The 15,469-nt window shown below is 36.8% G+C and overlaps 1 protein-coding gene across 2 annotated transcripts in view; it reads left to right on the forward strand.

The window, feature by feature from the left end:
- The window catches only part of HERC2 (HECT and RLD domain containing E3 ubiquitin protein ligase 2), a 99,986-nt gene extending 85,539 nt beyond the window's left edge, over positions 1 to 14,447 (forward strand). The window contains exons 81-92 of one of the 2 annotated variants that reach the window (XM_005422698.2): positions 111 to 202; positions 913 to 1,052; positions 2,123 to 2,310; positions 2,958 to 3,155; positions 3,464 to 3,547; positions 7,825 to 7,966; positions 8,743 to 8,937; positions 9,038 to 9,150; positions 10,037 to 10,227; positions 11,940 to 12,045; positions 12,587 to 12,799; positions 13,443 to 14,447. In XM_005422698.2, coding sequence (XP_005422755.1) covers positions 111 to 202; positions 913 to 1,052; positions 2,123 to 2,310; positions 2,958 to 3,155; positions 3,464 to 3,547; positions 7,825 to 7,966; positions 8,743 to 8,937; positions 9,038 to 9,150; positions 10,037 to 10,227; positions 11,940 to 12,045; positions 12,587 to 12,799; positions 13,443 to 13,715 — 1,935 coding nt within the window. In that variant the 3' untranslated portion in view covers positions 13,716 to 14,447. The remainder of the gene's footprint in view (positions 1 to 110; positions 203 to 912; positions 1,053 to 2,122; positions 2,311 to 2,957; positions 3,156 to 3,463; positions 3,548 to 7,824; positions 7,967 to 8,742; positions 8,938 to 9,037; positions 9,151 to 10,036; positions 10,228 to 11,939; positions 12,046 to 12,586; positions 12,800 to 13,442) is intronic. The other variant, XM_031058383.1, reaches the window with a different exon arrangement.
- The last annotated feature ends 1,022 nt before the right edge of the window (positions 14,448 to 15,469 follow it).

The raw sequence follows: 15,469 nt of genomic DNA on the forward strand, positions 1-15,469 counted from the left end.
TTAAGTGTACATATAGACATACAGTAGCTTGTTATATTTTACTTAAGGCAGTTGACTCTACAGTCTCCTTAATAAACTCATTTAATTTTCATTTGATATTATTTTTCTAGATTGATTCCCTTACAGGTCTTGGAGTGGTTAAAGTAGAGTGTGGATCACAATTTTCTGTGGCCCTTACCAAATCTGGAGCTGTGTATACATGGTGAGTGTTCTGTATTTGTTACTTCAACAGTGTTAGATGTCACCTTGTCTGTAACAGATATCTGTGTTATACTTCCTTCACTGTTTTGATCTTCTCTTTCAAAAATTTTTTGAGTTCCTGAGTCTTGATTAGTAATAAATTCTCCCTCTCTGGGGAACATTTTCTAGTGCCATGAATGAAAAATCCAAGTATTTTTTCTTGGAAACCTAAGCACAGGGTTGTCATTCCAGACACTGACCACTGCAAGATGCAGAATTTCCAAGGAGGTCAGTAGGATAAGCATGAAGTGTCATGCAGGGCACAAAGTGATAACATAAATAACATTCTCATGTATTATCAAAACTGTCTAGCTTGTGGCTGTAGCCTGAAAATTTGATGTTAGAAATCATTGTTTTAATCTTCCTTACACCATTCAAAATTTTGTAGTTCAAATTGCTAGACTGAAGTGTTTAAAAAGATTTAGCAAAATATCTTCCCAACTTCCCTCAGCTACCTTGTTTGTATGACATTTAGGTATCCTTAAAGTGGATGAAGTTCCAGTCTCTGAGATCAGTAAATATACTGTTTTTGCAGATAAATGCTTCTAATACTTGACTCCTCTAAGAGTTAAAGACCACCCTCTGGAAAAGTGGTAAAAGGAACTGTAGCCTGTCATTACATGTTTTTCCACAGTTAAAACTCAGTTTTTAAATGTTTACTTCTCTGTGCAGGGGCAAGGGAGATTACCATCGCTTAGGCCATGGATCTGATGACCATGTTAGAAGACCACGACAAGTGCAGGGACTGCAAGGAAAGAAAGTCATTGCAATTGCTACGGGGTCTTTGCACTGTGTTTGCTGCACTGAAGATGGTATAAAAATGAAATCATTTACTTAGTTCTTAGCACTGAATTTGAAAAAATTGAAACTTTATCTTTAGTCAACTGTTGGTAGGTTGTCCTCGCTAAAAATGCTGGTTCTCTGTGTGCATGGACATATTTTGTATTTGCAGATGTTGCATATTTCTTGAGTAGCAAGCATGACAATAAAATGATCACATAAAACTAAATTAATAAAACTAAATTAATTTATGTGATTAAGTGATGACCTAAAACTGAATTAATGAAATTAAAGAATTGAAGTTGCATAAGCACTGATCAAAGAAAAATATAGAGTTCTAAAGGTGATTATGAATGGCCAAGCTGTAGCATTGAAAGGACTTGGCTTTTTTTTTTTTTTCAGGGTCTTGTGAGTTTGAGTTTTTTGAAGTGTTTAACTTACCAAATGAAGCACTGCACAAACAATATTGCTTCTTGCAATATTGCAGGTTGAGATAGTGATTGTTCTTTGTAGCAGATTCACTCCCACAGTTAACAAGTCTGCACAATAACTGAGTATTTTACAGGTGCTAGTGAAATATACAAGCCAAAAATGAATGTGATTAATGAATATAGCTGCAGAAAATAAATGCTCAGGAATGAGGTTGTTACTTTTAAAGTGTGTCCCAATTATCTCGCAAGCACCTATTTTAAGTATCTTGTCTAGTAATGGAGCTTATTATAGGATTTTTGTCTTACACAAAATATTAAGCCTTTTAATTTTATTTTTTTCATATTGGCTTTGCTTTTGCTATGAAACTGTCAAATACAGGCTGTTCCTGATGTTCTGTTCCAGAGTATGGTGCTCTACCATCTCTTCCTATTCTGGAGCAGAACCTTTCAGTTATGCAAACTATGAGGAAAGAAATGCATCTTATGCAGCTGCTCTGTAGAGACTGTGGACCTGACTGTGTCAATCAAGATTTATCTGCACTAGATAGTGGATTTCAGGATTGCCATCAGTCACAGAAATCTTGTTTACAGCCCAAGACCTTATCTGGTTATGTAATTGATAAAAGGTTGTGTATTAGCCTCTGGATAATAAATTATTTTTATTGGTTTAGGGGAAGTGTATACATGGGGAGATAATGATGAAGGGCAGCTTGGAGATGGAACAACTAATGCCATCCAAAGACCACGCCTGGTTGCAGCACTTCAGGGTAAAAAGATCAACAGAGTAGCCTGTGGCTCAGCACATACTTTGGCTTGGTCAACCAGTAAACCTGCTAATGCTGGCAAGCTGCCTACACAGGTAATGTTTTTGGCTTATTGAATTCATATTTTAAACATACTTAGTGTGCTTATTGCTGACCTTTCAGTAGATGTATTTCCTTTCGAAATCCTTGTATAAGCTCAGTGTGCTTTAGTTTGACTTCAAGTTTGAGCCTGTTACTTTGTTTTACTTCCAAAGGATTCCATTTTTCTGAGCTGAAAAAGCCTCTTCATTCACTTTTTAATCTAAATGTGGAACAGTAACTCAGTTTGAGAATTGGCAGGAATTTAGTTCTGCCTTGCAGCTATGAAAGTGTTATGCCTTCCAAGGGAGTTCTTCGTTGCTTGCTTTATATTGAGAAGACTTGTTTTTTGAATATTCTGTGTTTCAGCTATGCCTGGAAGTACTGATGACAGGATGTAAAATGTATTTGCTTATGGCTAACTTGTGAGATATGGAACAGCATTTGTATTCTAGCCATCATATAATACTTGGTTTAGATGGATACTGTTAGTATCTTTTATAAACAACTGCACTCCATGTATGAAGTTTTGACAGTGTGAATAAGCAAATATCTGAATTTCTAATACAAGTTTACCTACAAATCTAAAGATTGTTGTTCTATTGAATATAATAAAGTGTATAATAATTATAATTTACATTTGGATATCATTGCTCTATCATAGGTTCCTATGGAGTACAATCATCTGCAGGAAATTCCCATAATTTCATTAAGAAACAGGCTTCTGCTCCTGCATCACATTTCAGAACTCTTCTGTCCTTGCATTCCAATGTTTGATCTTGAAGGAAGACTTGAGGAGACCGGTCAAGGACCCTCAGTTGGGTTTGACACATTACGGGGAATACTGATATCACAGGGAAAGGTATTGTATCAAACTCTTTCTAAGAGAGAGGTTTGTAACTATAACAGAGAAGTGCTGTTATTTGGGTGCGGTGCAACCTTTCAATCCATGGTTTAAAGTGATACAGATGGGATTTCTTTACTTTTTTAGCATCTCTACTGTTTTAGACATGAAACAGATTAGCACAAATAACATGATCATTGACTTGCATCTTCATATTCTCGTGCTTTTTTTATTTCCTCGGTTGAACTATGTGTTATTCTGCAAAATATATGCAGGGTTCTTACTTGATTTCAGTTTTACCATTTTCTGGTTGGTTTTTTTTTTAGGAGGCAGCTTTCAGAAAAGTTGTGCAAGCTACTATGGTGAGAGACCGTCAGCATGGGCCAGTCGTGGAGCTCAACAGGATACAGGTATCTTCAGCTGAAGTTCTGATTCACTCTCTGTGTGTTTAACCCACAGTGCTGTGTTGGTCAAAGCCCTTTCTCTGTTTCAGCTGTTTGGTATCTGAATGCTAAAGAGTTGAATTTTTATCAGAGAATCAAGCAATAAAGAAGTGACTGCTGTTTTAGGGCTGCTTATATTCTTTTCAGTGTGTTTTTATCCATATTGCAGTTGTCTGGGGAGAGGGTGACACTTGTTGAAATGTTAAGTGAATGATTTAGACTCTTAAGGATCATAGTATGTCCTGCTTGATAAAGGACTGCCTTTTCAGAGCTCACTACATTACATAGTTTAGGAGAGTAGTGATTCTGATTTTTTTTTACCTTTCCAAATGCTCATCTGAATGAAGGGTAAAAAAAAGAGAAAAAAATGAAGGGTAAGGGAAAAAAAGGCAAGGAAAGAAAGCTATTGAATATAATTAAAATTCGGGATTATAAACTCTTGTCCTTTGGTGGTCATCACATGTAGTCATATTGATTGCAGAAGTATTTGATACAAAATGGCTTTTTTCTTTATCATTGATGTTAGAAAATGTAATGTTGTGCCTTAGGCCAGATATGCCTTTTTTCCATAGGTACTTCTGTAACACAGAATAATAAAACATTGTTTTCATTTAAATGGACTGCAGCCTGATCTTAGAGTCTGCATGCATTTCTTTCCTGTTGTGATGGGTTCTTTTTTCTTTTTTTTTTTTCCCTTAATATGCAAAACCATTCCCATTTGTGAGGTTAGAGTGAGAAAGTGTGAAAATTTAAACTTGTTATTTTCTATTAGTGAACAGAAATACATCCTGTTTTGGCTGGACCCTGTTTCTACTTCTTTACAATTTTCTGTGGACATCTTAAATTTCTTGTGCTAATGTTCTGTGACTGTGTTGTTCTAGTCTGTTAGAATCATAGGATTGCTAGGTTTTTACTTACTGAGTCCAACTGTATTATTTGGGAAGCTGAAGAGAGTAGCAGAGATTTTTCAATTACTTTATAAGTGTGTGAATTCAGAAAGTCCAATAAATATTGCTGGTATTTTAAGCAGGAAACTAGTGATGAGTAGGTTTTGGTATAGTTTCCTAGTGTCCTCCTTCATTAATTGAGATAGGCTTTGCCTTGTATTTCAGTTTAATATTTAAATCTGTCTTGAACCCTAGAAAAGCATTGACAGTTTCCCTTCTTCATAGCTTCTAGGGGAAATAAAATATTGCTGTAACTAACTCTGCCAGTTTAGCCATGTGAAGACTAAAGAAGGTCATGTTCATAATGTGCCCTGATTACACAGTACAAAATATGGTTTACAATTTCTTGAGTTAGCTTTTGCTTAGAATGAAAATGGGGATTCTGAAACTGTTTGATCCTTTAATTGAAGGTTCAAGGTTGCTTTATGTAGTCTCAAAAAAAGCTAAATGTCAGTGTTAAATCTTCCTTGCAGTTGTAAATTAAAGTGCAGCTGGGGTTTAAGACCCTTTGGCTTTCAGAAGATTCTTCTTGCAGTTTATAGATTATGTGGTTCAGTCAGCTCACTTCATCTTCCTTGATGTAAAAAAATACAGATGAGTTTTTAATTTAAACTTGTTTTCCAGGTATTGACTTGTCTTTTATAATACTTCCCCAGCATCCCTTGCTATTAGTGGTTTCTTTGGAAGTAGCAGAACTGAACATAGCAGCAGTGTAAACCCAAGCAAAGCAACACTGCTTTCTCCTGGGGTCCAGTGAGAAAATTTCTCAGATTCCTTCAGGGTAGATCACATCCACCTTACATCTTGTCCCTGGGTCTTTTCTGTTGGGAGCCTTGTAATGACGGGACATGAGGTTTTCTGTAGTTTTTTTGCTCACGATATGTGAGAAACAGTGTGGTGGCTATACTGTAACTCAACTGTGTGCCACCCTGGTGTTTCTATAGCATAAAATGGAGTGTAGATATTTTATGCTTTGAGCTGTAGCATGAAGGCAAGCTTGGATGCACAGAAGCACTATGGGATGCTGTTGGAGGACTGCAAAGGGCAGAAGAAACCAAATTTCACGCAGGTTTATCCATACTATATTTTGGGAGTAGTCATTAAGTAAAATGTTTCAAAACAGCACCTGGGCCCTGTTCTGGAAAGGTGTAATATGAATGGTCAAAAACTAAGCCAGAAATGAACTAACAGTTAAATGACTAGACAGGGCTGCAGTGCTCAGGTTTACTTACTGACCCTCTTACTTGCAGATCAGATTTTCCTAGTGTTTAAGTTGTGGTGTAGTTCCAGTGTCAAATGGACAGTGTGTTTTGGTCTCTGAGCAGATACTTTCATAATGCTGTGTTAAAACACATCTTTGCACAGCAGTGGAAAGGAATTCCTTCCTTCTCAAAAGGATGCAGATTTCAGTTATTAAGGAGAATATCTACTTGCATGAATGTAATATGGCAAAGAATCTCCTGGTTTAATGTTCTTTACTCTGAAGGGAGGAATGTGATATGTGTGGATATATGAAGTACCACTTTTAGTTTCTTCCTCCTTACAAGGACTTCTTATGCAATGTGGGTTATAGGAATCTCACTAACATGATAAATAAAAATGGTCTGATCTTAAAGTAGGCACAGCATATGAATGAATTAATGATTTGCTCTTTTTGAGTGTCATTTCAAATTAAATAACATTCCTCCGTCCTGGTTATTGTCTCCTCCCTTACCAAATGTACTTTTAAAGAGCATCCATTTCATGACAGCCTTCATTTTCCTACACTGATCAGACTAAGGTTTTTTTGTCTGCTTGTGTAGAATAGTCTTTTCTCTACTCTTCATGTTTTTATACTCCTATTTATTCTGTGGCATTTAAGTTTAAGCATAGAAAACTGAAACTCAGGATACAAGTGAGAACGGTGTACTTTTAAAATTATTACAGTGATACTTCTGTACCTCTTCTGGTGATTTTGTGACATCTTTGAATTGTGTTTCCTTCATAGGTCTGTCTTAACATATATTCCCCTTTCTTAACTGATTCCATCTCAGGAGCTGTCATCTTTTTGTAAACATTTTGTTAGTGTCTGAGTGCATGGCTTTGTGTACTAGATCTCTCCCAGCTTTTGGGAGAGAATTCTTCTGGGTTGAAGAGAGTCTCATAGGATGGCCAGTATTTTTCAAGCTGCTTAAGACATAATAAAAAGTTTCTCAATTTAAAACTTCTTGGGCATACAAATTTCACAGAAATCCATTGGATTAAAACCAGCTTGTGTTGTTAGAGAGCATCTTACACATGAGGAGGATCTGGGTGTATCAGCCTTGCACTAAAACCTGAAAGAAATCTGGTGGTTGTTTCATCCAGAGCCATCAGAAATGCACAGCATGAGAACAACTGGATTTTGAGACGCACTGCAGCTTGTAGTGTGACTAAATATAGTGGGATAAGTTTCAGCTATTTCTGAATGAGTGGTCTCACAGATACTGATGATCTGTGTGCATGTAGGAGTCCATTTGCAGTCAGGACAGGCTGAGAAGATAAACTGCAGAACACCAAGTGGTGAAAAAAAAGCCTTGTGTTTCTTCAGCTCTCTGTTCACTTTCCATTTCTTTTCTCTCCATACTTGTGAAATACTTTTTGTATTCTTACCCTCTTTGTGTGCATTTCCTGCAGCAAAATCCATGGGAATTTACTTTCATGCCAATCTTAGGGATCTCCATCAAATATTAAAATACACTTTTTCTGTAAGAAAACATTATTTGTGTATCTACATACAGATGTATTTTAGTAGTATTTACTCTCTTTTAGAGGCTCCTAGTAAGTATCATAGATGCATATATAGCTGTTGGTATTAATGAATATAAGAATAACACATTCAGTTTTCTGGCCAACAACCTAGTCTCTAACCTGTCTCATGAGCGAAAAACTTACCCAGATTTGTCAGTTGAATCTATGAGTAGAGATAGGATGAATTAACTAAATGGACTGAAATCAGAAAAACTTAATTAGCCAAGTCATGAGCTGTTTGTTTAGAAACAAGAGATGTCTTTATCATCAGACTTCATCTTTGCTATCCCTCTGTCATTTTCCATTTTCCATTAAAGCTGAACAGATATAGTGCTGATTAGTGACAGATGAACAAAGAACGCGTGGAAATTAAAGATAAGGTGTTGGTGGCCGGGGGAACTGAAAATTCCTTATTTATCTGCACAGTCATGGCAGTTGAAATATGTCTTACAGTGGCTTTTATAATGTGCTTACTCAATAGGTAAAACGTTCTCTTAGAGTAGCTTTTATGATGTGCTTACTCAATAGGTAAAACGTTCCAGGAGTAAAGGAGGACTGGCTGGACCTGATGGTACAAAGTCAGTCTTTGGACAGATGTGTGCTAAAATGAGCTCCTTTAGCCCTGATAGCCTTCTGCTTCCTCATCGTGTTTGGAAAGTCAAGTTTGTTGGTAAGAAAATTCTCAACACTCCACTCCTTCCTACTTTGCACTTAACTTTACAGTTTTCTTGGGATTTACTCTTTTGGAGAACCCGATGGAAGGAAGAAAGAGATCCAGAAAAACAGTGTATGTGTGTGGGCAGAGGATGGTGCTTAAAATGCTGGGAAGTAAAAAACCTTTCAAAATAATTTTATAAAACCCCTCAAGATTAATGGAAGTGTGTCTGTAATTCTCTTCAGGTTCTGGGGCAGCTCTTCTGCTTACAACAAACGTTCTGCAAAACATAAACCTAATCTTTCAGCTGTCTGAATTGGCAAATAATCCTGGCTAGCTAGTTTTACTGGTAGGGTAGTTTTTACAATTCACCTACCACTCTGAGCTTTTGAATAAAAAATACTTTAGATTGAAGAGCCATTCTATCTATTGTGTATGGGCTAAATAAAACATACCTACTTTAAAATACTAGTCATGAAAAAGCAATACTATTCCTTTTCTATTTCTGTTGTATTTTATTGTGATTAACATATGGCACAAAATATTTTCTACATTCTGTTAAAACAGTATTTTTGGCATTGTGATATGTCATATAATCCAAATGATACGTTTTGCAGTGAACTGGAAACATCCAAATACAGAGCCAGACTTCTGGGTTTTCATATGAAAGGATACAACAGTGTAGCTTTTAGTGAACTTTAGTTTACACAATTATCCCCAGAGAGGAAATAGAGTTTGTTTCTGTTATTTTTGAAAGAATATTTAATTTTTAGTCTTTTTTCCTCTCCAAGGTGAATCTGTGGATGATTGTGGTGGAGGTTATAGTGAATCAATAGCAGAAATGTGTGAAGAACTTCAGAATGGGCTGACCCCTCTGTTAATTGTGACGCCAAATGGAAGAGATGAATCTGGAGCAAACAGAGATTGTTTCCTATTAAATCCTGCTGCCAAGTCACTCCTGCATATGAACATGTTTCGCTTTCTTGGTAATTTCTTAGCAACTTTGTGGCATTCTGTGTGCTTTATGTGTGGTTGGAATATTGGGAATCTAACAAAAAAAGCAATGGACTGTGTTTAAACTTACAGGTGTTCTTCTGGGCATTGCTATCCGGACTGGCAGCCCTCTGAGCCTCAACCTGGCTGAGCCAGTGTGGAAACAGCTTGCAGGAATGAACCTAACCATTGCTGATCTCAGTGAGGTGAGAAGGAAGTTCCTGGGTAGGATATAACTTAGAGAAGACAAGCAGACTCTGGCATGAGTTTCTCAAGTGATTCGTTTCTATGGTTTTTATGTCCTTGTATTTTGACGGGCCTTTTATATTTTGAGCCACTATACAGGGAGGATTTGTATTGACTATTAAAACTGTAAATTTAAGTTGTTCAAGAGTAGTTAAATAATCTATTTGAATTCTAGAGCATTCTCAAATCTTCCTATGGGTTTGACTAGACACTCTTTGTGGTTCAATTCCTTCTTCCCAGTAGACTTTTCTGTAGCTGTTACTGTCTGTTGTACCCAGATGCAATAACTGATTTGAGGGCACATGCCTGCACTGTTTTGCAGTAAAAGAAAGTGAGTTCAATCTGTTACTAGTTTGTGCTCACATGCTGAATTTCACAAGCTTTCAGTTTTTGTTTACTGAGCTCAGTAAATGTGGAATCAGACTTAGGTCTTCATTATGAAGAAAAGTTCCTTCTCAAATACTGTCATGTAGAAATGTACTTCCTATAAAAGCATTGAGTCATTTACTTGTCATTGAGGGGATTCCTTTTGTACCAAATCCAGTGCTGGTAGGGATGATTATGCTTTTAAGCTTTAAATCCATTTTCTTATATGATACAGTTTCTTGGCAAATGCCCTCCAAAAAGATTGATATCTAGAATATGTGCACTTTCCCACATCCAACATAATGAAGCTTTTTGTAAAGTACTAGGCTATTTTATGGCTTTGAATTCAAGTTAAATGAATTTTGGTCAGACATTGGTCAAAGCTTTTGGTGATACATGATGCCCTGCTTTTGGTATGCAAGAGATGCTGTTATATAGTGCTAGTAAACTGGCTTTAATTCGGGTTTCTTACTTTCAAAGGTTGATAAAGATTTTATTCCTGGGCTTATGTACATTCGAGACAATGAAGCTACTTCAGAAGAATTTGAAGCTATGAGCCTCCCATTCACTGTGCCTAATGCAAGTGGTCAGGATATTCAGTTGAGTTCCAAGTACACCCATATTACACTGGATAACAGAGCAGAATATGTGAGGCTGGCAATAAACTACAGGTTTGTTGAATAAATCTTTAACATTACTGATATGAATATGCATTTTATTTTAAAAATATATATCAGCTTTTAAACAATGCTACTTTAGCCTGTTGTATGCAAGTATATTAATATTTTCATGTGATTACAGTGTTGATTTTCTGATTTCATTTATTGCATCCAAGGAGAAGAATCTTAAACTTAATTTTTTGGAAGCAAAATAAATGAGCAGGTGTGCCTCTAGATTTGTCCGGACTAAGCAGTTTTGGCAGCCAGTTTTAATGGTGAAGTAATGTCCCAGGTATCTAATTCTTCCAGTGGGCTAAAGTAATAGACTTGATCAGTAAGCTCTTTGTGAAGAGAGCTTAGATCTAGTACTGCTGCATTCATACCTTTGCATATCATCAATGGCAGTCAGGGGCAGTATCAGCTGAATTCTTACTCCAAGTTGGAATGTACAAAGGAAAATGTTCATTCTTTGGCTAGGACACTGATGCACACCCCTGGGTGCCACAAGCTGAGCACCCCACAGAGATCAGTGGGGTGCTCAGTGTTTGAGAAGACTGGCCTTTGGTTGGTTATGTGGCCAGGTAGCTAATCTAGATGAGTGCATCTCAGAAACAATCATAAACATCTTGTCTCTGAAGCAGTGGGCCTAATGCCTACTGAAATATGTAAGTTTAGGTAATTTGGATAAGAAATTGGTTCAGGCTTGTTTTATTCAATCCACCATATTCCTCTTCTTCACAATCTTATATACTTGCTTATTAGTTCATAGTTACAGTGCTTGCCAGCAATTATGAATTGCAGCCTTAGTTTTTCTTTTTTTTTCCCACTGTAAGTAGTTATGAACCAATACTTAGACCAGTTTCTGACAAAAAAGAGAGAGGTTTCATTTGGAGCTGATATTCCTTTGAAGAAATGTCTTTGCGCTCTTGCCAGTTCTGGCTGTCCTCAGAGGACCCGAGCATTTCTAAAGCATTTTACAGTTAAAAGGCCTTGTGGAGAAACATTTAAAGGTTAAGGATCGAGTTTTTTAACTATATGAAGCCCTTGAGAGGGAAAACTAGCACCTGAATAGAATCCCTGTTGAAAAGTGGCTGCAAAAGACCAAACTTTTCCCGACAGCTTTGTTTATTTTGATGATGACTAGCCTGAGGACAGCACTTGTAAGAGATGTGTCTGCTCTGGAGGGCTCTGTAAAACATCTCAGAAATTATTTGACAGGGGAAAAAAAAAAGCCAAACACAAAACTTGTGTGGCATCAGAAGTAGCAAAATGTTACTTATTACTGTGCCTGTCTTGAAATAAAAAAACCTACTGTCCACTCAGACATCCTATTTTAGTTCGGACCCTTTTTTGTTTTTGTACTATAAGGTCTGTCTAGTGCTGAGAATGTTTGAAGTTAGAATTTCAAGATACAGCCACTCTTTTTCCAAGAGCATATTGTTCCAAATGGGATATTGTTTTGTTTTTGCCAAGCATAGCACATGAATAATGCTGGAAATAAAATATCTGAAACATTGGGAGATATCTCCTCCATATTGAGCTTGCTGTGCAATAGGAATTGGTATAGTAAATCAAGTATCTTGTAAAAAATGTTAATGTCTTTGGTGCATAGATGGACATTTGAGGAGAATGGTTTAAGTTGCTTTGATAAGACAGTAAAGTAATTGCTATAAATAATTGCTAGAAATGACATTCACAGAAACTCTGAAAATGTTTCTTTGCAGGCTTCATGAGTTTGATGAGCAAGTTGCAGCAGTTCGTGAGGGGATGGCCCGTGTTGTTCCAGTTCCTCTACTTTCACTCTTTACAGGATATGAACTGGAAACTATGGTATCAATTTCTGCTTTGTTACTTCTGACAGATTAACTTGGAGCGAGATTATTCATTCATTTGCTTTACTAATAAAAAACCCACATTACATGCTGTTTACAATGATTGCTGTGTGGTTGAAAATATCAGTTCAAGGGAAGACCAGAAAATGTTTAATTGCCCTCTTGGTGCTAGTAAAATTATTTTGACATAGCTGAGCAGTGATGTAATAATTAATTATAATTATTTTGGGAAGAAACAAACAAGCAAAACAAAAAAAACCTCACATGCCAGTGATCTCATTCCAGTGATCTAGAAAGTAAATTGGAGATACTTGTCCTAAATTCAGGAGTATGAAAAAAAGTTCATTACTGTCGCCTGATGGGAAGATGTATATTTAGTATTTTTGTACTAGGAGACTATGCATGGCATCTCAAAGATCTGAATGCTCAGTTTGTCAGTGTAAAAGCTGATTAAATATTTTAAAGGAAGGGAGGGAACAAATCAGCTGTAATTGATTTGATCAGACTTGTGTAGCCTATCACTGTATTTTATTTTTCAGGTGTGTGGAAGCCCAGATATCCCACTTCATCTCCTGAAATCTGTAGCAACTTACAAAGGCATTGAACCAACTGCTTCCTTGATACAGTGGTTCTGGGAAGTGATGGAGTCCTTCTCCAACACGGAGCGATCGCTCTTCCTGCGTTTTGTGTGGGGCAGAACAAGGCTGCCCAGGACTATTGCAGACTTTAGGGGGAGGGACTTTGTTATTCAGGTAATTCGGGTATTGTTGTTGTCTGGGACAGGGAAGTTAAAAAGCTGGTAGTGGAGAAGTAGCAGTGTGACATAACAAAGGCCTGATTTAATTAAAGTGTTCTGCAGCTTTACATTGTAGATTCAACAGTGCAACACTTGAATAATGTCTGTGACAGTTATATAATGTATAGAACTATTTCTTCTCTCTTGACTTGGACAAGTGGATAGCTCTTGAATTTCCCAGCCATTTGTTTCTGTGAATTTTGATAGTTTTCCACTGTTAGGCAACTGTTTTTGTGGCATTTATTTAGCATTTCATTCAGTTCAGTTAATAATTTCAGCTAAATTAAAGCCACACAATCTTCAAATCATTTTTTGATACTGTCTGAAGTAATAAGGTCTTTTTCAGACTGCTCCCAACCACATATTCATAATCAAAACAGCTCATAAATGTCTGGTTTTATTTATTGATTTAGTGGAGGGAAAATGGATTTGGCCTCTTCATGGTTCTTTTAAGAAACTTCAGCATCAGAATCAAAAATACAACAAGGTGCTAAAAAAAAAAATCACAGTTATTATTTTGATACTTATTTGTGTTTTGGACAAAAATCAAAAATACAATGCTTTTTTTTCTTTTTGTTTTTTTTTTTTTTTGTTACCAGGTATTGGATAAGTACAATCCTCCAGACCACTTCCTTCCTGAGTCATACACGTGCTTCTTTCTCCTGAAGCTGCCCAGGTATTCCTGTAAGCAGGTTCTGGAGGAGAAGCTGAAGTATGCCATCCACTTCTGCAAGTCCATAGACACGGATGACTACGCCCGCATAGCGCTGACGGGGGAGCCGGCGGCCGACGACAGCAGTGACGACTCTGATAATGAAGATGCAGATTCTTTTGCTTCAGATTCTACACAGGACTACTTAACAGGCCACTGAAAAGTAATATAAGGAATAGTTGTTAAAAGCACTGAGGCAAAATGCCAAAATGACAATGAAGCCAAGGACAGTTTAGTTTTCAGAATAGAGACTATATAGTCAGAGGGATGGTAATCTTCTGAATGTGGGGAAAGTGTGTTTGCTACTCACAGTAGGACTTCAGGATTACAGCTTAATCCATCAGCTTAAAATAAATGGCACAGTATATGGGCATTTAACATTTATTTTAAGAGCTGAAAATGGCCCCCCATAATGCTGCACTACATTTAGAACCTTTGTGTTTACTGAAGTGTTGTAAATGTTTATATAAATATGGTAGTGCAGCATCCAAAAGGCAGTGAAACCTTTAAATTGTGGGTGCAATAGGTTTTTTCATATTAAGTGTTGTGTTCTGTGCATCTTCTTGATTGTATATTGGAAATACTGTGCAACAACGGAATAGTATTATAAATATTTCAATTAACTTTACTAGAAGTTTGTTAAAAGTTTTTGAACATTGAATAAACATTATTCCTTGAAATTCTTCTATAGATAATTAAAAATGGCCAATAGTTTCACCTCCACCCCCTGGTTTGTATATTTTAGCTTATGCATTATTTATCTCAAATTTGATACCTTTCTGTGAACAGCATCATAATTCTTATCATGGAAAGTGTACTGTATATAATTGGTGCCATGTAAATGCAAAAGGTATAATTTCCCTCTAAATAAAAGTTCTGCCACATTAAGAACCAGGATGTGTTTTTTCGTGGTAATGCAGCTCGGACATGGGATGGATGAACATTGAAGCAGCTCTGCTAAGAAATGTTTCTGCAATGTACAGCTTTTGACCAAACTGCTCCATGTCAATAGCTTGGACACTTGGGGAAAAAAGTTTGAGGAAGTGTAAGGGAGAGGTGTCATGAAGTAGCTGAACATGAGGAGAAGAGTCTGATGATACTCGTGTAACATCGTATCACTGAGAAAATTTAGTTACCTTACAAGGCCTGGTCATGACACCTTGGCGCAGGACACAGAGGTCATGACCCATTCCTGATCACACAGTTTATGCACTAGTTTTTCAAAATAGAATAAGATTAATTATGCCAAAGCACTAATATTTTACTTCAGAATCTATTAGTAGGTGATGTCATACCATTGCTTCTGTAATTATTAGGATGGGTATATATGAGTATTCAACATGTTACAATTTAACATTTTATAATTATGAGTGGATTCATTATTTTTTAGTGTGTGCATTTGACTTCTGTTCCAACTAGATTAAATGTTAACTGTGATCATGAACTAAGTTTTCATGAGACAGACTTGATATTTCAGTATAGTGGTAAAACTACTGGTAGTCAGATGCCAGTGGTTTGAAATACGTTATCTTTAGAGTCCTCTGTTTAGTGCTAAAGATCTCTTGCAATAAATGCCTCTTTCCTGATCTTCTGTCTCATCAGAGGTTCCAGAACTCAGGCCTGTGCTTGGTCCTCCAAATTTTCTCTCTTTGCTGCTGAAAAGTGCTTTGTCTTTTTGTCTCTAAGATGCGAAACTCAAAAATCTTAAATCTCTGTTATCTTAGCTGCTGAATTTAATTTCTTCTGAGGGTAAGGAGTGAAGAAGTAGTACAGAAGTGCTCATGTGGTTGTCTGCTGCCCCTCATCAGGCTGAAACCAGAGCCCTGTAGGCATCCAGCCCCATCAAAGAGATTCTGTAGTCTGCTTTTCAGGAGAGGGGATGAATGAGTCATGCCCAAATCTCAGTACAAGGTC

Source organism: Geospiza fortis, unplaced genomic scaffold (genome assembly GCF_000277835.1).
Source record: "Geospiza fortis unplaced genomic scaffold, GeoFor_1.0 scaffold366, whole genome shotgun sequence".
In the NCBI taxonomy this organism is placed as follows: Eukaryota; Metazoa; Chordata; class Aves; order Passeriformes; family Thraupidae; genus Geospiza; species Geospiza fortis.